General features: G+C 39.8%; 2 protein-coding genes and 1 long non-coding RNA gene across 4 annotated transcripts; 1 reads left to right on the top strand and 2 right to left on the bottom strand.

Moving 5' to 3' along the window:
* Positions 1–73: 73 nt before the first annotated feature.
* Positions 74–11,962, bottom strand: il1fma (interleukin-1 family member A). Of its 2 annotated transcripts, none has more exons than XM_054772004.1 (7): positions 11,733–11,962; positions 6,488–6,606; positions 5,765–5,861; positions 5,090–5,462; positions 3,413–3,538; positions 3,150–3,280; positions 74–1,129 (listed from the first exon to the last, which is right to left on the bottom strand). In XM_054772004.1, exons 2-7 carry the CDS (start codon positions 6,493–6,495, stop codon positions 902–904), a joined length of 963 nt encoding a protein of 320 aa, XP_054627979.1. In that variant the 5' UTR covers positions 6,496–6,606; positions 11,733–11,962; the 3' UTR covers positions 74–901. The 2 variants fall into 2 exon arrangements, with proteins under 2 accessions (XP_054627979.1, XP_054627977.1); XM_054772002.1 differs by lacking the exon at positions 11,733–11,962 and adding an exon at positions 6,708–6,849.
* A 246-nt stretch (positions 11,963–12,208) lies between these two features.
* zgc:113276 (uncharacterized protein LOC553748 homolog) lies at positions 12,209–21,932 on the top strand. Its single transcript, XM_054772001.1, has 10 exons — positions 12,209–12,265; positions 15,334–15,526; positions 16,122–16,309; positions 16,836–17,051; positions 18,756–19,128; positions 19,241–19,374; positions 19,449–19,688; positions 21,340–21,501; positions 21,580–21,669; positions 21,758–21,932. The coding sequence occupies exons 2-10, from the start codon at positions 15,334–15,336 to the stop codon at positions 21,926–21,928; spliced, it is 1,767 nt and encodes a 588-aa protein (XP_054627976.1). The 5' UTR covers positions 12,209–12,265; the 3' UTR covers positions 21,929–21,932.
* Positions 16,126–20,605, bottom strand: LOC129179136 (uncharacterized). The gene is made up of 3 exons (XR_008569902.1): positions 20,469–20,605; positions 17,549–17,871; positions 16,126–16,209 (listed from the first exon to the last, which is right to left on the bottom strand). It is a non-coding gene; the product is annotated as an uncharacterized LOC129179136 (long non-coding RNA).
* Positions 21,933–22,569: the final 637 nt, after the last annotated feature.

The following is a 22,569-nucleotide window of genomic DNA, read 5'->3' on the forward strand; positions in this document are numbered from 1 at the left end:
CACGCCACGATATGTCTTTTTTTTGCCATTTTATGACGTGGACATGTGCGACTTTATAGTCCGGTGTGGCTTATATACTGTATGTACAAATCTGTTTTTCTCAGTGTTTGTAAATTTAAAAAAAAATAGTTCTTTCCAAGGAGCACAATCATGTGCAAGTGTGTTTATTGTACAACGTAGGTATTCTTAGCATACACTTAGTTTACAATCAAGAAGTCATACCTCATATGTGAGACATTCAGGGAAACAATGTTAACATTGAATTTAATAACAATATAATAATAATAAATGTCATTTAAGCATTGTTCCTTAATAACATGTATTTTTACATGCAGTCAGTTGTTGTTTTTCATTACCTGTACAATAAACGTTGTCTGTCAAATTACACTTCTCCAACTCTTTTGTGAAGTTCTGGATAGCTGATCACATGGTCCATACGCAAAAAAACATTTTGTAAATCTTCATACTTTTGCCAGTTTTAAAACACAAAGAATTAAGCAACGCACTCAGGTACATATTTTACTTACTCTGCTCAAATGAGATTTTTTCTAAAGTTATTAATAATTACCGTGCGCTTGTATTTTATGATCAAACACCTAAAGCAGCCAACACCTACATCTGCAATTTGACCGCCATTTTTAGGAACATACAGCATGTACGCAAAAGAACTCAAAGGTGAAGAATGTAAAAATAAAAATGACATGAAGTTAGCAGACTTGCACTCGTAGCACGAATAGTAATGTCAGCACACACGTTACTTCACTCTTAACAGTGGTCAGCTTCTTTTTGCACTTATATGATCTTTTAACATTTTACTTACCGTCATTAACTTACGTTGTCAGTTTGTTCCTGAAATGATTCGTTTTTCCTATGCCAAGAATTCAAATATGGTGCATTCATTCTATGTTTGAATGATGAAGAGGAATGGCTGAGATTCTCGCCGCTCTTGCAGCTCTGCCATTTTCACGGAATCCGTAGAATCTGATGTGGCTATTTGGATATACCAGCCACGGTAGAGGGCTGATTCAAACTTCCGCTGGTTTGTGTGGTCACTTTTCATGTAGAAGACGTATGAAAGGGTGGTCTCGTCGTTCATGGAAATGCTTCTCAGTCTCTGCTTATCACATGTCTACAAGAGAAAACACGGGGATTCAACAATAACATATTCTTGGCAATAATGTACCGTTAATAACTCTTGCACGGAGCATTCCAAATAAATGAGCTTAACATTTTCTATATCGCTTGTCCTCATTAGGGTTACGAGTGAGCTGGAGCCTATTCCAGCTGACTTTGAGCGAGAGGCAGGGTATACCCTGGATTTCAATTCAACTTACATGGTGGTGTCTTTGAACACAAACCCTCATATTTCATAATAACACGGTTAAAGTATGATTCTAATGTTCTACTGCTATTAAGAGACTAGTGTTAGGTAAATACACACATTTCTTTTAGCTTGATTTGAATTTTCAGTTCATTTGGAGCTGTTAATACACACAAATATACAATATATATTCATCTCCTGTCATTTATCCTTCTGGTCATAAAATACAGTTTAAAAAAAGGGCATATTTCAGGCATAGTTGCTGATGGTGATAATCATGGTTCACTCATTTGCAAACTGTGATTACTAAGTTTTTAATAATTTGACAGCCCTGGTTATTATGAGTTATTACGATCAACATTTTTATTATTATTTCTACAATGTGCCACAGGCTGCACTTTGCACACCCCTCCATTATACAATGGTTTACTTCTTTTTACCACTCTCTATGACATTCTTATTTCAAAATAAGTTTTGAAATGAAAACAACTTTGAAGTAAGACTGTCAAAAATAACGCGTTATAACGCGGCCTTGATTAATCTAAAAATCTTAACACGTTATAAAAGCAATAACACAATTTCATTATCTCACTAAGTTTGACCACAACATCACCCCGTAGTCGTCCACACCGGGCAATGCGGGCAGCGGCGATGAATGAGGAGAAAGGGTGTGCTTCACGGGAAATTTCAATTTAAAAAGCTGCCTAATCAAAATCTGGATAAAAACAAAGTTGTGTGTACATATTGCGGTGATGAATTGTCTTTTCATCAAAGCAAAATGAGTCTGAAGTACCACCTTCGGGACAAAGCATTTCGTTTCTAACGTTAGCAAGGATGCTACCAACGTGGGATCAAGCCGTGGTCATCAAGCTACACTAGCCGAGTGCTCGGACTTATCAACAAAAAGGCCACAGCTAGGACCTCATACAGGGGAATTGCCGTCACAATAACTCACAAACTGTATTGAAATGACGCGGCAACAAAGTTGGCCAAAGCTATATTTGTTGCACTGGAGACCACTGGAGTTGTGTTTTAGGTCATTTAACCCAGCGTTTTAGGATGTCCATGCCTGCTGACGGCTGCAAGAGGCTCCCGGCTAGCGATCTCACTTAGCAACAGTCAAAGTACATTTTCAACACATACTTCCAGCCTTCAAAATAAGAGCGGCGCACATCCTGTACTAGTGGTAACAAAATAAGGGTGTCATAAAAAGTACCTTAAATTAAAACAAAAACGATTGCAGTTGCATCTGCAACTACATCCTCTTTAACCACAAGCACAGATAAAATTGTTTGTTGAAGATTCTGTACCAATGAAAAGTTTGAAAAATACTCGGCAAAATTGTCCAATGCTGTGTTGCATCCATAAATGTAAGGATTTCTGCATTTATGTAACAGTCATTTTATTCACTGACACAAGTAAACACGCAATCTATGGCGATAAAAAAAAGTGTTAAACGAAAAAACAGAATAAAAAAAACGATTAAATGGAATTTAGGAAAAAAAATTACAACGGATTTGGTAGGGCCCTAAGTCAGCAACCATACTTTTATCTCAAAACGACATTCAAAATAGACAGAAGTCTACTTAATCAAGCCCCAAGTAAATGTGTCATTAGGTAGAAAGGCAGCCAGTCATGGCGGCGCCGGTTAAAAAACAAAAACAAATCAAGATTGTGATTAATCATGATTAATCACAGAGTAGGCGTGTGATTAACTTGATTACATTGTTAATCGATTGACAGCACTAATTAAAAGTCAATCAGCATGACTAAACAAATGGCCTTGGACTTTGTAGGTTCTACTGTATTTCCAAAGTAAAGTGAGTACCTCCACTTGCAGGAGCACCTGCTCTCCTCTCTTGGAGCACCTAAGGAAGCAGTCAGAGCCAGTGAAGTTCAACACCACTGGGAAATGCTGCATCAAACAAGTGGACTTGTAGTAGTAGATAGTCATTTTCTCTGAGGACAAAATGTTTATTTTTTAAACAACCTTTCCTCCAAAGTACCGTAAGGCCGATAGAGGCATTAACAAAAGTGTTGCGGTATGAGCGGTCTGAGAGTGTGTGGTGTTTGCTGAACAGTATGACAAACCTGGATGAGGTGAAGCATAAAGAGTCTTCTGTGAACAAATGCCGCGAAGATATTTGTTGGAGGCCACGTGTTCAATTGGAGTGTCCAGTGACTTTAGGTGTTTGAAAGTTCCCCCTCCTCTTGAAACTGGAACGTAACATACAGCGAAGAACTATAACGTACAGTAGACCAGGGGTGCCCAAACCTTTTCCATCGAGGGCGGCATACATGAAATTGAGGGATGCTGGTGCCACTTCGTTACATTTTGTACATTAAAGATGCTAAAACTAAGCTAAGCTGGACAAAACATCTTAGCATTGTGTTGTAAGTGACAACGCAAATTAATGTAATATCTAATAGTATATCTCACTAATAATGAATTAATTACATTTTCATAAATCAGAGGGCCAAAAATGACCCCTAGCAGTAATGTGCAATACCACTGATTTAGTTTCAGAGTAAAAACTCAGGATGGTATCAGCGATATCGATCAGATACTTTGTGAAAATACACCTAATGTATGTCATGTAAACTTTAAAGCAGCTGCACTGCTTCCAGGAGTGCATGTGTATGTTTGACTTTTTTGTCCAATCAGAGTTCAGCTTCTATGTGTTGCCATGTCAATGTAATCCACCCAGTGCCTTCAGAATCAGGAGTGCTGGCCCATGTCACATACACACTATTAGCAGTGGGACTGTTTTTCATCAGATTTTAGAATCACCTCACAAGGCCAGCTAGCTGGCCCACAGTGACATCAGTCTTATGGCCTGTTGATATCTGAAAGCCTATTCGTATCACTCAAGTTACCACTACGCTTGAATGCATCATCATATGAACAGCAGCATTTCATTGAATCTGTTACGACCTAAAGAAAGGAGACAGCCATGGAGTTGTTTATAGTTCTGAGTGCATTACATGAACAAATAAGTGAGTTTATATCCTGTATATATTTTATATTTAAGTCAGCCTAGGAAAGGATTTGCCACTTCCACTGGAAGTCTTCCAGACCAGTGCTTACAAGTGAGTGGTGAGTATTATGTATTTTTTTATTTTTTTTAGGTTTTTGTCATGTTATTAGATCAATATTGATTCTGAACTGCTCCAGATGATGGTTTAGTGTAGAGGTTTGGTGTTTTTAATTGCTTAGATGTGAGGTATTTGAAGATAAAGGGTTAACTGGATATGTTGCTTTCGTCAGAATTGTATTCATCCCGAATTCTGTAACGCCACACATTGATATATTGCGTTTTTCTATATTATTGATGGTTTGTATAACTGTGAGGTGAGAGTGGTGGTATTAAGAGGTAGAATGGGTCGCATGAGTCCCCACCGAAGGCTCAGGTACCAAATGCATCACCTGCCACTGAATAAAGGATTATATGATCATCCAATAAGAATTTTTGCCATCTCTCTTATAGACCTATGCTGGCTAATAATGGTCTTCATCACTTGCATCTCCTTGTACTTCATATTGGTAGCTTCAGTCAAACAGCTGCCAAATACCAACTTAATATGTGATGTTAACTCACTCTTGTGCTTCGTTTCTCTTGAAATAAAATGAGAATGGACAGCACCTGGCCAAGTACTTTTGGATGTATTATACATGAGATGGTTGTAATTGCTAAGTTGTAACTATTTTATGTGTGTCAAACTCTTTGAGTAAAGCTGAAGGATTTCCTGACTGTTTTATTTACTCACCAAGCGTCACAGTGCTGGAATCTGACACCATCACAATGTCATTGAAGCTACATCCCGTCCCATGACATCCACAGCAGGCGCTCCCAGCATCACAGCCCCTCCCTCTTATCACGTTGATTCTAGTTTTGGTCATGGTAACAACAAGAAGGTCGCTGTCTTGCGTGTTCTCCTCATCTTTAACGGGGAATATGTCATTATCTTCTCCATCATCCCTTGACCCGCTCTCGCGCTCCTGCAGGTCTTCCTCTCTCAACATCTCCATGCTGAAGTGTAGCAGAGTGCACTCCTTGGAGACAGGTTGAAGGACATCCTCCATTGAGCACAGCTGATCATTGTGCTCTTTTTTACCTGCATTGCCTGGCTTGTGCACCGTCTGATGACAGAAACAGGAAGTAAGCACCAACTTTACTGTTCAGGTTTTCTCTTTAAAGGGTCTATTGAGTTAAACATGGGAAGTCAATGCCAAGTTAACATCATCCATGTAATGAGATTATGAGTGGTAGGGCCACCCTTAATACAAGTTTTTGAGATATTTATATTTATGAGAAATATTAGGACAAAACTGCAACAGAAACATTGTAATAAACTTCAAGAAGCTTTTAGAACACAATGCTAAATGATATCCTTGTCAACGGCTGATGATCTGACTCAAGAAGCTGCATGATTTGAACTCACCAACATTGGACGACCCTCTGCTATGGCCTGAGCCAACTCCTTGGGGGTGAAATCCTGCAGGTCGGTTCCATTTATCTGCACTAGTTTGTCTCCTCGCCTGGCATAAAATAGACATGAATAGTTCCAGGATGTCTTTTAACCTGACAAGGCCAAGGCTTATTCACTTCAGGTTAATTATCATGATTGACTGTAGCCGGTAGTTGCCTTTGGCAGCTTCGAATAATTTGTTTGACATCACTCATTGGCCCAACACACAAGAATGGGAAAGCCCAAGTAACAGTGAACTGATCTAAGTGGGACAATTGTAGATTTACACAAGTTGGTAAAGTCTTTTGCAGGCATCTCTAAACACCTGAAGGTTTCAAAATGATCAGTTCAAACAGCTCTAAGTCCAAGTTATTTGGTTTTGACGAAGATCTGGAGGAAGTAAAAGAAAATTCCTTATTGATCAAGCCTGCCATGCAGGAACTTCCACGCTGAAGCAGCTCAGCGCTTCCACTGTTTTCATAGCGGTGGGACAACAAAGCCTCACACCTCATCCAAGGTTGTAGCCAGCAAGAAGGTACCCTGGGTGTGATTTCATCTACAGTTTGTTTGGAAATGGCCCTCATTTTTGCCTGTAGCGATGTTAGTTCCAACTAAATATCCAATTTCTTTGATTTGTGTTATTCTTTGTTATTGTCAATTGGCGCCGAAAGCCTTCAGTAATCAGTGTGCAAATACCTCATCATTTGTTTGGGTCCACTTGATTTTTGGTACTGGACAACATTTTCCACTTCATACTGGTGCTTCCCCTGTTGGAGCTGGTGAACTATCAGCACACTTCCATTAATAAGAGACTCCTAGCATGTGGAAATGAGACAAATGTTCTTGTCATTAATAATCACACTGCATTAATATTTCCACATCTTTGGGAAAATAAAGATAAGCATCGGTCACTCACCGTTACATCCATGTTGCTGACACCGTCCACAAATGATAATAATAAAGATAATGATGACGATGGAGGCACCGCAAATGACAAATGTGTGCGTGAAGCCTTCTGTAGTTTTTATACTTCTGCTCTGGGTGAAAGCGGAAGTTGCAACCAATGGACCACAAACACAGAAACAGGAATTTTTCTTGACTTGGGAAGTGCAGCAAGCCTATAATCGTAATAGAAAGGAGAACTCTAACGACCAATAATACTAGAAAAAATAAAATACTGGAAATGCATTCGCAATCAATATTAACTTCTGAAATGACAATAATCCAAACGCTGTACACTGTGGGTGTCACGGTACCTTGTGAAGACAAGCTGCCTTGCGAGAACAGGGGGCAGCCAGAAGCCAAATCAGATTGTGAACTAAGGCATCGCTATTATGAATGATAATACACGTAATATGGAAGTGGCAGTGTGCACATTGTGCTTAACGCACAGTTTAAACCCAGCAATCTAACCTTCCTCAGTGTTCCCAGCGTTCTACATTTGATCAAAGTTACTTAAGATTTGTCTGATCACAACACGTAGCTGTAGCTACAGATGCAAATTAACACCAGTGTGTGATTGAGGAATGAATGAATAATGGGTTCACTTCAATGTGAAGCGCTTTGCATACCTTGAAATCCATTATTATTATTAATATTTGGTCTCAATAAATGTTGACAATTATATTGTTTGGTTTGGTCTAGTTTATTTGAACATGAAGGTCACAATGGAATACATCTCTTGAATCATCCTTTCACAGTTCCACATTTCCAAAAGGAGTAGGAAGAAGCAAAGCTTATTTAATGCTACCCCCCATTCATTTCACATCTTGTACAGTACATATTGTTCACTTCCTGCTTTCCATATCATATTTTTATATAAAAATCAGTATAATAATAAATACATCCATTTTCTATACCGCGGGGGCATGCTGGAGCCTATCCCAGCCCACTTAGGGCAACAGGCGGGGTACGCCAGCCAATCGCAGGGCAAATCGGCACAAATAGACAAACAACCATTCACACTCACATTCATACCTATGGACAATTTAGAGTCGCCAATTAACCTAACATGCATGTTTTTGGAATGTGGGAGGAAACCAGAGTATGCGGAGAAACCCCACGCACGCACGGGGGAACATGCAAACTCCACACAGAAATGCCCAAGAGAGAATCGAACCCAGGTCTTCCCAATCTCCAGACTGTTACTGTGTTGGCCAACATGCTTACCACTAGACCACCGTGCGGCCGATAAATAATAAATAATAACAATAAAAAACAAGCATGACAGAACAATCATTGTGATGATCAAGACTCTTCTGCCTTGTATTTAGCAAACATCAACTGCTTGTATTGTTTTTTGAATTTGCTCATCTCGGTACATTGTTTGAGTTCCTTACTCAATCCATTCCATAATTTAATTCCACATACGGAAATGCTGTTGGTTTTCAGTGTTGTTCTCGCATATATATGTTTTAAATTGAATTTTCTTCTAAGATCATATTTCTCCTCTCTTATAAAAACACTGTATGAGGTTTTTGGGTAACAAATTATTAACTTTATGCATTATTCTAGCGGTTTGAAAGTGTACTAAATCTGGAAATTTTAATAACTGTGATTTTAAAAATAAAGGGTTTGTATGTTCTCTATATGCAGCATTATGAATGATCCTCACCGATCTTTTTTGCAGTACATTGAGTTAGTGAAGATTGCTTTTATAATTATTACCCCATATCTCCACAAAATAAGTTAGATATGGTAATACCAAAGAACAGTAAATAGTGTGGAGTGATTTTTGATCAAGAACATGTTTTGCTTTATTCAATATTGAAGTATTTCCCGCCACCTTTTGTTGTATATATTTAATATGAGATTTCCAACTCATATTTTCATCTAGTATGATCCCCAGAAATCCCCACTCCGTTTACTTGTGTTTGATCGTACGTATCCTTTCTGCTATTTCCTTTCTGTTTAGCATCAATTTGTAGGACAATAAACATTTCAAAACACATAGTTTTGTGACTTGGTTAAATAAAAGTTTGTCCAGTCTTGTGCATCATCTTGTGAGTTGGGTGTCTTGTGACACCCCTCCTATACACACTTGACATCTTACAGCTCTTCATGTTATGAGTGTTTTAATATTGTGCCCAATATTAACATCTACTGTAGAAATGCGATTCATGAGACATCATGCAAAGTACTTTTACTTAAACACGATGCACACACAATACTAAAAAATAATGGAAGTACGTTCACTTCCTTAGTTATTCAGCTGCACTTTGTCTACAACGTATGAGCAGAGACTAAGAGAAGAGGAAATGGAAGTGTTTGGTTATATACAGTACAGCATGTCACTGACAAGGGAACTTAATGGATGTGACTTCCCTATGTCCAAACACTGAAAATAATACAATGATATTAGTATTGATACTAACTGTTGCACCAGAAACAGAACCACTTATGACCGCAGGGTCAGTGTGTCATATTACAAATAACAGTGTGATAGAATGGAAAAGTCAGAGAGGATTTTTTTCAGTAATGCTGTACGTTTATTATTGTGCTTGTAGTTGCCAGTGGTGGAGAACTACACTGCACCAAGGCTTTTAATAATTAGTGCTTTGAAATTATAACATTTTTAAAATCAGATTAATCACAGTTTTTAAATTAATTATTCATGATTAACCACCGTTAGCAACTATGTGTGAAAGGTGCCCATTTGTACTGTATTTAATGAAGCGAAAGATCAATGATGGGATTATATATTCGTATGTATTAACAGCTCCAAATGAACTGGATATGTCAATCAAGCTATAAAGATACCACACAAGTCCAAAAATGTATTTGCGGAGCACTCGTCTCTTTAATAGTAGCATGACATTAAACCGTGTAGTTATGAGCAATGAGAGGTTGTGTTCAAAGACATCACATTTTTAGTGTAATTTCCGGCATACTTACATGTAGCAAATTGTACATCTGTATGAACCCTTTAGGTGCCGGAGTTTTTTCAAGAAAATATTCAGTTAAAAGGTTGTAGGTTGAAAATGGTTAGAGATAAAGGCATACTGTAAATGGGAAAAAATCATCAGTATGACCCAAAGTTTATGATGGGAGTAAATTCACTCATCCAATTTGCATATCATGATATCACCAGGCTCCCTGTCTCCACGATACCCAATAAACTCATCAAAATGTCTGGTCCACTTGTCATACTCTTCCTCACTTCTCACGCAAACACAGCCATCTTGAACATGTTTTTTTTTGTTGTTTTTTTTTTTATTTCCGCTACCCCCACTCACCATAGCGGTGTTTTGACCACCCGTGCTACAAGTACCGTCTTTTAGGAGAAACATGGATCCTCTGGGATGTCCCCTTCTGCAACCCACAACACAGTGAAGCTCCAAAATGTGCTGCTTTTGAGGACTGTCATAGCGGGCAGACGAGCTGCCGCTAGCACTTCACTTCAAACTCATTAAACTCCTTAAGTGTTACGAAGTGAGTGATAAGAATATCCAATTCATGTTTTCTGTAACTTCCTGTTTATTTATACACAGGCGCATTATAAAGCCGTTTTTGTGATGTTCCAAGTGTCCCTGAATGCATCTCGCGTTCTTCTAATAAGAATGAGAAAGATTTAAACGGACTGGAGATGTGTGTGACTTGGAGATACATACCGTATATGGTGTTGGAACTGTACTGCTGTGTGTGTTCATGAGAGGCGTGCTTGCTCTGGTTCGCATGTGTTAATTACACAAAAAATGTAAAAAATGAAACAAATTAGTTACCGTCGTTAACGCGTTATTTTTGACAGCCCATTTAATGATATTTTGGTTACCTTACCTTAGCTGTTTGAGATTGTGCATGTGTATACAGGATGCACACACAAAGTGCAGTGTCAACATACAGTGTATACTGTACATAAATAGTAAGGAAAATGGAGAACAGTAATCCCTTGTTTATCACGGTTCATTGCTTCCAGACACGACCAGGATAAGTGAATTTCCTCAGAGTAGGATTTCTTATTTATAAATCAAATATTTTCTTTGTTACAGCATAGAAAACCTGTTTACGACCTTCTAAATATGTTTTTTAACCTCTAGACATGAAATACTACCCTACTATAGTTAGCTTGACACTCATTTTACGTGATATAACAGCCATAAAAAGTAAAAAAGCCATGTAAGACATAAATAAGACTCGTGTGTGTTGCTATAAGTGTGTTCTTTAGGGAAGCTGAGCGACGTCAAGGGCTCAGAGTTGAGTTTCAACTTGGCGTGGGTTACAGCTACAACAATAGCCCATGTTAGGGATTATTGGGCCTGTTGTGCAACAATTCAAACCTGCAATAAAAAAATGTTGTTTTGGCGATCAAGTGTGGCACTTGTGTATTTTACCAAACATTGAAGTAACATTACTCACACCTAGTTACCAGTGTAGAATACTACATATCAACCTTGAATGCATCTTTTTAATGTCTTATATTTATATTTTAGTTCATTTAGTCATTTTTATGCTTGAAAATGCTTAATTTAGGCAAAGAATATGCAACATTTGCTTAAATATGCATATGTTTTGACTAATAGGTTGTAGTCAACCACAAAACAGCATGACTTATTCACATATTTTTGAAAAACCATGATAGAGTGGAAGCAGCAATATTCGAACCACAAAGTGGTGAGGTATAACCACAGTCACAATTTATGACTGACTCATAAGCGCTAACATTGGCTAGTTTTGTCAGTTACAGGAAGAATAAAAGTACTGTGGAAAACGGTTTAAAAAATTACATATACAGATATATAATATATAATGTTGTGATTGTTAAAACCAAGATTTGGACTTCTGATTCTGACGTGATACATTTTATTTTACAAGTGTAATTGTATTTATTTAGTTTTAAAAAGTGAAGCCGGAGAAAAATACAGAAGGACCATTTTCTGAATTTATGTGCAAGGAGGATGTGGAGAAACACAAATTGACGCCCAGCAAGTTTCTAAACACTCACATGAGGACTGACATCTTCTTTTCAAAGTGTGAGGCGGACGTCCCCTGGGAGGTGCCTGAAGACTTCAGGGGAGGGGCAGCAGCTTGAGAAAAATAAAGACAAACCTGCCAAGCTAACTTCTGCTATCTGAAAGGCAACATGCTATATACAGTAGTTCCTACAGAGATCAGAACATAAAGCAAAATATGCTCCAGAAAATCAGTTTTTCACGGAATCGGGAGGTCCTTGTCATATAATGGGACCCACAGCTCAACACTGAGCAGCTCCATCGTGACAGGTTCCCCGCTTGTGCTCTTTCCTCTCAACACATGGACATAAAATGTCCTAAAAATACACACATAGACATCAACTGAAGCTATTTCTAGCCTTTCCTGGCCAAGCCAGTTAAATGTGTAGACGCTGAAGTGGATTGAGTTACATGAGAAGCACATAGCACTGTTGCCAAGTTTCAGGTCCTCACACTGCTGCCACTCGTGCTCAGACACAAAAACATTTCAGAAGAGGACATACGCTGGCAGTCCAAACGACACAAGGTATAGTCATGTGATCAATTCTTCATGATAATCGTCATAATATAGCGCCCGGAAGGGTCTCTTGAATTTCAAGAAAGCATTCAGGTCTTGAGATGTTGTGATATACAGTAGTGTGCAAACATCTTGTGTAATCATTGAAAGGTTTGAGCAAGATTGGTTGAAAAACATGACTGCCATCAACCAAAGCATCTTTTTAGCAACTAATTGCCCATAAGTTATTAACCATTTGACTAACTTTGAGCATAAGAAAAAACATTGAAATAAAAGAGCATTCCCTGATGATATTATACAACTATAACCGAGATAGATTTTCAGCCGAGGGAATACGCTAGATATGCTCACTTTTTGAGTGGAGCACCAGGAATAAAATGCAATATGAAATATTAATAATTAGGCCAATGTTTGCAGATGTATAAGTCACAGCAGTCCTTGCGCGAGTACTCAGCCCCTTTAGTCTTCTTATTTTACAATATTTGCTGGAGGAACAAGCACTCTAAGGCATCAGTCAACTGGAAGAAAACACTTCCTTATTATAACAAGGTAAAAATTGTCACAAATTAAACAGGTCGCAACAAACACATCAATACTGGCCTCTACGTCAATACTGCCATCTAGTGGTCATAATGAGATACAGCATTTGCAAACAATATTGACTATTTAAAAGATGAAAAAAGACAATTGCACCTATTTATTTTTTTAACGTATAAGTGTTAATATGTCAAAGTTGTGCAATGTTGAGTTTTGCTAAATGAAAGGACTATTAGGGTAAAGTTAGTGTAATAAGGTCAGTGTTAACTTGCGCATCCACAGGCTGCATGCTGGCATGCCAGCAGTCCTCCCTCGCTCTATTGACGGCGACAGTGTTGCTTTTAGCAGTCATAATCTTTTGGGAACTCCTCAAAACGCTCCATAATAATTACTTGCTCATATTGAGTAAAATACACTGTCTGGGATCGCTTCACTTTTCAGCGGAAGTAGAATAATATGACGTCAAACGCCCCTTTTCATGTGAACGCACGTAGCCGAAAACCAGACTTGACAAAATAAGTTGATAACCACCGTCCTGGGACCAATTAAGTCTGATTGCGGATTTTCGGTTCTGTTGAGATGCATCTTGAGCACAAAGCCAGGGTTGGTTGAGCCACTTTCGAATGAACTAAATGCATTATTATTTACAACTACAACAATGCAAAGTTACACAAATCTGAATGGAACTGAACCCAAATGGATGCCATCGCTCACTTGCCCTTTACAGTTGTACCTCGCTTTGCGTTATTTGTTTCAAAAGGTATGTCATTTGGTATGTAATTGGTTCCCACTTTGTAATTTGTTCACTGCATTTGTTTGTGTTAACTAACACTTCTACACAAAAAGGTGAAAATGTGTCCGAAGCTGCACCCCTATTGTGTTCTTTGTGCTATTATTTTTCTGACAAATACACCACAGGGTAGCGTTGGTATTAAACCCCACAGTTTGACTACACAATGGCCTACTGCAGAGGTCTTCAATTAAATTTGAGTTTGTTTATGCAATTTTTTTCGCAGCAAAGGTCCAAAACTAATTTTGCCTTAAATTGCGTCAATCAGACTAGCTCATATGAATATCAACTATAATGAAACCCTTCTGGAAGAAGGAAGATCTGGATGGGTCCGTATCTCCATTTGGGGCTCTCTGTGTGGAGTTTGCATGTTCTCCCTGTATGTGGGTTTTCTCCGGGTACTCCGGCTTCCTCCCACATTCCAGACATATGCATGTTAGGTCAATTGGAGACCTAGTGTAAATATTCCTATTCTACTAATGCACTATAAAACTTACTTCTTTCTAATGTACACTTAAACTGATACACACATCACAGATACTACAGCAAATACAGACATATCTTGTATATAAAAGGAGACTACAATGCCATTTTGCATGTTCCTCTTCACAGTATTGCATCATAAACATGGCGGTTCTGTGAACATTAGCTTCAGCTCGTTCGGCAATGCCGTTAGCTTTAGCATTAGCATTAGCTCGTTTAGACCTCATTAAACTTTAGATACACACATACACCGTAACACATATAACATTCCATAACACGTTTAAACATTCAATGACACATTTATAAGCATAAACTACTTATTTGGAAGAACAAATACCTGAAAAGGGGAATTATTGAATCACGACAAACAGACACGATCTTTCCTCGAGCCACGTTTGTAATGACTGAGGAGGAGGAAGTGGTGTCCTTAGATGATCCAAAAGCGCTAAGCGCCCCCTGTTGGATCCCTCCAGTATTACAACAACGATCACTTTTTCTATTACAATAACATTAAGCCAAAAACATTTTACTGTCCTCTTACTGCTGCAACTAACAATTAACATTTTAAGCATGATATAGGTGCCATATGAATATTAAGGTAATTGTGAATTACTTCTGCTACACCCACATAGTGCATATTATTCAATCTGTCACAATAGCTATGAATGTGAGTGTTAATGGCTGTTTGTCTATGTGTGCCCTGCAATTGACTGGCGACCAGTCCACGGTGTACCCGCCCAAAGTCAGCTGGGATAGGCTCCAGCATACGCCCTAGTGAGGTATACAAGCGGTATAGAAAAACAATGAATGAATGAGTGAGTTTGGCCAAGATTGTAGTAATCTAAATCCAATGAATCAGTTCTAGACACCCAAAAATATTAACAAAAAATGCATTCTATAGATAATTTTTACATGCAGATAACAATGCTAATTCTAAATCACGAATGGATGGAACTTGTTGGTTGTTGTTCCCGTACATCCCGATGATATCAAATTCAGCTGTAGTTCTCACCTTTCCACCCTTTGGCCCCATGGAGGGTTATTTTTACTATTATTTTTATTCTTTTTTTGTGGAATGATACAGTACAGGTGAAACTGACTAGTTTATTACATGCAATACCGTACAAAAACTGGGACCGCGTATGAAAACCAGAGACAAATTTTGGCGAAAACTGGGGTGTACAAAAAGCAAAGTTTGACTACATTTACCATATACGTTTGCTAAGATTTTTGCACTCTATATGAAGTGAACTTTCTCTATCACCAGATGGAGATGCTTGATGTGTTGATAATTGGGGGTGGGCCTCACGCCTTGACCCTGGCCAGCCTCCTATCCAGCTCAGACCCAAATCTTGGGAAGGGAATGCACCCTACCACTTCTTGCACGGAACCGCCAAGATTTGAGCTAAACATGGAAAGCCATCACAGACAACACAAGACAAAGAGGAAGGTAGCACACGGTACAGTATGCTAGTCTATTAATTACAATTAGTTGTCTTTAGTTGGAAGCAAGGCAATGATGTGGTCAGCAAGTCCCACAGCTAAGAGGTTCTGGGATGGTACCTCGGCTCAGATTACTCCCAAAATATGTTCCAGAAGTATGATTGATTTAGTGTGTTGATTATATGTTCCTTTTATTTTTAAGCAGTACTTTTGCTATTTTTTTATTATTAAAGTGTGTTTTAGGCCGCACGTTGGTCTTGTGGTTAGCATGTTGGCCAACACAGTAACAGCCTGGAGATCAGGAAGACCTGGGTTCGATTCTCCCCTGGGCATTTCTGTGTGGAGTTTGCATGTTCTCCCCGTGTGCGCGTGGGTTTTCTCCGGGTACTCCGGCTTCCTCCCACATTCCAAAAACATGCAGGTGAGGTTAATTGGCGACTCTAAATTGCCCATAGGTATGAATGTGAGTGTGAATGGTTGTTTATCTATATGTGCCCTGCGATTGCCTGTCGCCCGAAGTCAGCTGGGATAGGCTCCAGCATGCCCCCGCGACCCTAATGAGGAAGAAGCGGTATAGAAAATGGATGGATGGAAGTGTGTTTTATTTTTTAGGAGGCCTGACATTGGAGGAGCGTCTAGCAACGTCCACGCTAACAGAGGGTGTCATCAAGTCGCCAATCAGTTTCCAGGTGGTTGACACCTATGGAGATTGGACATGTTTGTGGAAGAGTCAGTTCACAGCACTCAACATCCCTCACCTTCGCTCACACACATTGGTGCACACAGACCCTCTCGACAAGGTAGAAAGACACAAACGCACGCACGCACAGACACACAAACCCTGATATTAAAACAAGCAAAGCAAGAATGTAATCTAACAATCATGTGTGTGTATGCCTGTGAATATTCTCATTCATCCAGGTCATTGTATTCTCAGGGCATTCTAGTTGTCAGACTAGATAGGACTACATAGGACAGCTCTAGTCTCAGTTCCAGACTAGAGCTGTCCTATCTACTCTGACTGGTGTGTGTCCAGTCTGAGTTCCAGACTAGAGCTGTCCTATCTTGTCTGACTGGTGTGTGTCCAGTCTGAGTTCCAGACTAGAGCTGTCCTAGCTAATCTGACTGGTGTGTGTCCCACCTAGTATTTGAGCATTAACTAGACTACAGCTGTCCTATCTAGTCTGACAGGTGTGTATCCTACCTAGTCTTTCAGCATGAACTGATGAAGTCTGCTCGGATGAGAGGCGAAACATCTTCTGAAATAACCTGAACAGTCCAGTTGCGATCAATTGAACGCGCGCGCGTGTGTGTGTTGTTTTTCAGAAAGCGCTGCTGGAGTTTGTGTTAAAGCACAATCGTTCAGCCGAGCTTCACAGTCTTCCAGACCAGGTGTTCATTCTGGATGAAAACGCTTTTTTCAACGACATGCGGCTCGGCAAGAAGGATAGAAAACGTCTGAACATCACCTCAACCCTCAAGAAGAGTTTGTGCTTTAGCCTGCCAGGAACAAAAATAAGTGTGGATTTCTTTAAAGATCAGGTTGGACTGTAATATACAATGTGTGTGTGTGTGTGTGTGTGTGTGTATTAATTCAGCATGACATGTTGAACTATAGGCTGGTCACGAAGCATCATGCTGTCTCATTTGTAACAAGCAAAAGTGACTAATTTGTGTATTTTATATGAAATTAACAGGTTAATAAACTAAGTTGTGTGCATGGAACAGTTTCAACTTCTTTCTGCTTTATTGTTTAATGTTTTGTATTGGCTGATTTTTTTATTGTAATTAATATATGAATGCATATTTTTGTACGGCTGTTCTACTTAAAATAGTGTTTACATCAGTGGCGGCTGCTGGTCTTTGAAACAAGGGAAGCTCATTGGAGCGTGACATACATTTAATATGATTTTAGCAACGCTGTCTGCTGCCATTGTGGCAGGGCTAACTAGCAAGCTACTCTTGCCATAACAATGATGATTTAATGAACCTATGAACGAACAAAACTCAATAATGCTGGGATTTTGTCATTTACTTACCATGTAGGATATACAAAGTGAGAAAATAGCTGTAAAATTGAATCGCTGTAAAATAATTTTGTAACGCCTGCTCCGACTGCTGTCGTCCCTCGAATCTATGTGACTGCATCGCTGGGGAAAGGGAAAAAAACTCAGCTCACTCCTCTGGCTGCTGTCAGTCAAAATCAAGGACTGCCCTGCTCCAGAGGCCCCCAGTGAAGCTCAACTTCCTCGAAAGTGATGTTTTTTGCCGCTTTCTCCAATCAGGGTCTTGCTTTCTTGCTGTGAGCTTCCATGAGGTGAAGCCAGAGCTTCATTGGAGATTTAGCATAGCGTTCATGCTCCTGCCGAGGGAAGAGAGATCCCATCAGAGAGCAAACTCACTCAGCAGCAGATTAATGCTCAACATACTCATGAAATTAAGTGCATTACTCTGCACTTTTAATGCCGTTTTAAGTCTACACATTAAAGCTTCACAATGCATATTTAACCAATTATTTAATTCAATTTAAAGGGGACGTTCATCTTCCCTCGTAGTCAATGAGCAATCGCCACTGGCCTGCAGTTAACGGTGGTGACCCTGGATTAATTCCGTTTTTATTACTTGTTATTTTCAAATGTGAACAAATGCGAGGTTGACCCGCGTTTTGGAATGAACTGCCGCTGTCCTTAGAGATTCCTCTGTAATAATACTTCACGGAAAGGTCATACAGCATGTGGAGCATACAGTAGGTCACTAATGCTCATGGTGTGTGCGTGCTTACAGCTTGTAGTGTTAACTGCTGTGATCGTAGTGTTGGCCAGAATGCAAAAGCCCAACTTAATTTTCACTTAGTGTCAAAAGTATTTGAAAAGGAGCAGAGTTTTTACAATGATATCAATTAAATCCGTTTGACACACAACTCTTATAAAACTGCATAAAAGTCAACACTTCAACCACCTATTAAATGTGGTGTCTAAAGGCAAAATCCTAAAAACTCTCTCACAGTCCAAATACTACTAGGCATAACGTGACAATTAAGATCTTTTAAATCACTTATTTTTAATTGAACAGGATGTTTGTGCTTTATATAGTCATTAATATTAGTGGACCACCCTGGGCACCTCTTATGTTGTTGGCGTCATAGCTACCAGGGCGTTCTTTTTTTGTACTCTAAACAAAAAAATTCCAAAAATGTTTTGACACTGCTGCTTTAAATTGTTTAACCTAATGCATATGAACAAGCAGGTGGAGAGATACAACTTGGACAAGTTGCTTGTAAAGGGAAACGTTACACGCATCACTCCTGTGACTGAAGACATGGAAATGACTGAAGAACATAGGGCGGAAGACGATGATGTCCTGAGAGGCAAAAAAGGAGGGGGAACGAAAAGAGTGAAGCACTTCGAAGTCCAAATTCAAGATGGTGTCATGCTAAAAGCTCAAAGGGTTGTAATGGCAACAGGCCCTACTCGGGCCCAAATGGCAAACATTCCGGCGTGGGTTACAAATATTGAAGAGAGCTATCCAGAGGAGCGCCTGCAACACACTGTGCACCTAATGCACCATTTGTCAACTCAGCAAGACACGGGTTATGAGGGAGAATGTCTCCTCACACAAGGTAAGACCATTGGCTTAAAATGATGCAACACAAGTCACATATGCATGATTTGACTTCTGGTTGTGTTTTAGTGGCTACATCATAAAAGTATTGCGTGCTATTGTGTGTCAAGGCTCGTGTGTCGTGTGTGAGGCAGGCCAGAGAGTAATGGTAGTCGGTGGAGGTCTAACAAGTGCTCATGTGGTCTCAATGGCACTACAGCAGGGCGCCAGTCATGTGACATGGGTCATGAGGAAGCACCTCCAGGTCCACTGAGATAAACAGATCAAGACTGCACCATTTTAGACGCTGTCTTTTATGACATGGTTTTATCTTTACAGTTAAAGCAGTTCGATGTGGGCGATGTAGAGGGCCTGGTGGGTCGGTATTCCCACGTGGAGCACGGCGTCAAGATGGATGGCCAGGCCTACCTGAGACAGTTCTACAATGAAAGGAGCGTTCACAAACGACTGGCTATGATTCATCAGGCAAGGAAAGGAGGGGCCGTCACCCCAGAAGCCTACATCCACCTAAAGCCTTTTATTTTGAAAGGACAGGTGGCTGTGAAGACATACAGTCAGGTAAAAGTGCATGACCGCTGTATTGGTTGGATTAGAACATGCATTTGTCCAAAATGTACCGGTGAGATGTTCGAAAATTGGGAGTGACTAACTTTTAAGACACACCTTCTGGTACAACCTGGAAACATCTTCAGTTATGTGCCGGGATGTTTCGGGTCTTACATCAGACATCCTCACCCTTTAAGGCATCTTTAATGAACAAAATGTACCAGGGTGGAATCCAGCATCCTTCAGCTTTTTTTGTATGCGACCCTAAGTCACATGAGCAGTGGTTCTCAACTGGTTTGGCTGTGGGACGCAACATCACCCTTCGCTGACGAGCGTCGACCCAAATTGCAGACATTTTTTTATGTAAACCTCTCAAATATATTTTGTATGTAATAATTACATTTATTTACTGAAATTTAAAATTTAAAGGGAATGTTTGCAACGGTTACGTGGCTGTATAGAGGATGCTAATTTTGAACGCTCCAAGCTGCGTCTCACAAAACACGCACTTGAGCAGGAGCCTTTGCTAAGCCCCGCCGGTGCCATTTTGACCCAGTTGCAAATCGTTCCTAAAATGTTAAAGCGCCGTTTGAATTTAAGGTCGTGCAAAACAATACGGTGTGGGGGGAGAGAGTTCGTACATTATAGCGATCTAATTTATCTTATCTCTGGAGTTTTTCCAGAGAGATTATTACATCTCTGTTTGACGTGTGTGGTAAAAGCCAGTGGGCTAGCATGAATTAACTTGAGACAAATGTGCACATTAGCACTCAATAAGTCATCAAAACTTACCTTTATGCATTCCCACATAGTATAACCATTTGAGACCAAATATGAGGTGAAAGAAAAATGGTAAAAATACAGTAGTAGTCTATCTGTGCAGCGACAGAAAGTTAGCACACGCACAATGGACATGCGTCAAGTGAGACGGATGTAACAGAGAGAATCCGGCCACTTTCAAAATAAAACATCATGGAAATTATTTTTTCTTTCTGTGCGTACCAAATGACCCACGGCCCGGTACTGGGCCGCGGCCCGGGGGTTAGGGATCGCTGCTATAGACCACCACTTTTCCTGGGTCAATACATCCATTGGGCATGAAATGCCTCTCAAAGCAGTCATACTGTACCTGGTCGTCTGTATTATGGGTGGAAATCCCACATGCTACAAAACATGAGCTCTCCCTTTGCACTCTACTTCAGCAGAGATGTAGCTATCTTGTGGTGTGTCGGAGAGACTGCACGTTAGGTCCACACTCTATGTCCTTCCCATCCTGCTCAAGCTTCACCAAGTCGGCCATAAACATGACACGCACCTTGTCGTGGGGTGGGTTTACTTTTAGTTTTTTTACTGAAACTGGCCTGTCGCAACCCACCAGTTGAGAATCACTGATATAGAGGATCTTTGACTAGACCTTTTGCCATAGGTCCTGTCATATAGAGGATCTTTTGACAAGCATAAACATAATGCTTTTTGTTACTGATATATATACTGATATATTGTTTTAAGTCATTACTCTTTATGACTATATTAGCAATTTGGTGAAGTGAAAATGTTAAGGGATTGCAGAGCCTTGCATTGACATTATTTAAGTGAAGAGGGAAGGACATTACTTATTTATTAATTGATCAAAAGGCAATGTGCAGAAATCATGTGTGGCCAGGTGAGTGAAGCCAGCTGGTGCTACAGGAAGCAGGCCTGGAGCCTTTCCCTCAACAATGGAGAGCACTGGACAGGAGATATGGTTTGGTTGGCCACTGGATGTAAACTTGATGTGAAACAGGACCCTTTGCTTTCTGAAGTGATGAAGAAATTCCCTATTCAGGTGAGGCTGGGGAAAATGTGAAGGGACCGCTTAAAGTGATCCTAAAAATGATAACATTGGAAATGCGTTCCCATAAAGGTGCTGGATGGCTGGCCGTGTATTTCCGAGAGTTTACAGTGGACAGAGGGGTGCCCCCTCTACTTGATGGGGCAGTACACAGCTCTTCAGGTAAGGTTTTTGTGTGTAGAAGACTAAATACAACTACTTTACATTACAGAACATTCATGTGCTGTCTTACTCTTGCACGTCTCCACAGATTGGACCTCATGCAGTAAACCTGGCAGGTGGACGGGCAGCCAGTATGAGAATAGCCAAGGACATCCGGCACCATCACAACAAAAACAGCATAGAGGCAACTGAACTGAGTGCGGGGAGATGCACAACTGAAGAATATATTCAGCAAATGCAAGGCCTTTTATGGCTCTAACCGCAACCTCAAATATATGTACAAGCATGTTTACAAAGGGCCTTTGGTATCAGTTGCTAGGTGATTGATTGGTAATGCATCCACCGAGTCAGCTGAGAGATGTGATACTGACCAGGAAAAGTGGTATAGAAGATGGATGAATGGATGTTGATAATGTCCTAAATATTGTTGGAGATGCACTAATGGTGTCTAAACGAAATCAGGACGATGCACTTTAATGATATGTGGACTTTGTCTTGCTGTCATTATCTGATGATAAAAGCTTCTCAGTCGGAAATGTTGGTCCTGTTCTTTTGTATGTTTTTTTCGATATTCAGTTAGTGATGTTTCATGGGCGTTGAAAATGTGAATTATGGAGGCACAGTGTCACAGTAAAATATAACTGTAAGTTGTCCAGATTTAATCAAACAAAAACAAACTTTAACACCGTGCGCTGCGTCATGCCGCTCTCGTGTAGCTACATGAGGTAGCAAAACAATTACAAACCCTTCAATGTGCACAGTGGTGGAGAATTCTATCCACGCATTAATTGAATTCTCCACCATTGCAAACTCCAACCACAATCTGTAAAACAATGACATCCTGTATTACCTATTATTATGTTTGTAAAGGTAAATTTGTTGATACAACTCCTGTATTGG

The sequence above is a fragment of the Dunckerocampus dactyliophorus genome, chromosome 3 (genome assembly GCF_027744805.1).
Source record: "Dunckerocampus dactyliophorus isolate RoL2022-P2 chromosome 3, RoL_Ddac_1.1, whole genome shotgun sequence".
Lineage (NCBI taxonomy): Eukaryota > Metazoa > Chordata > Actinopteri > Syngnathiformes > Syngnathidae > Dunckerocampus > Dunckerocampus dactyliophorus.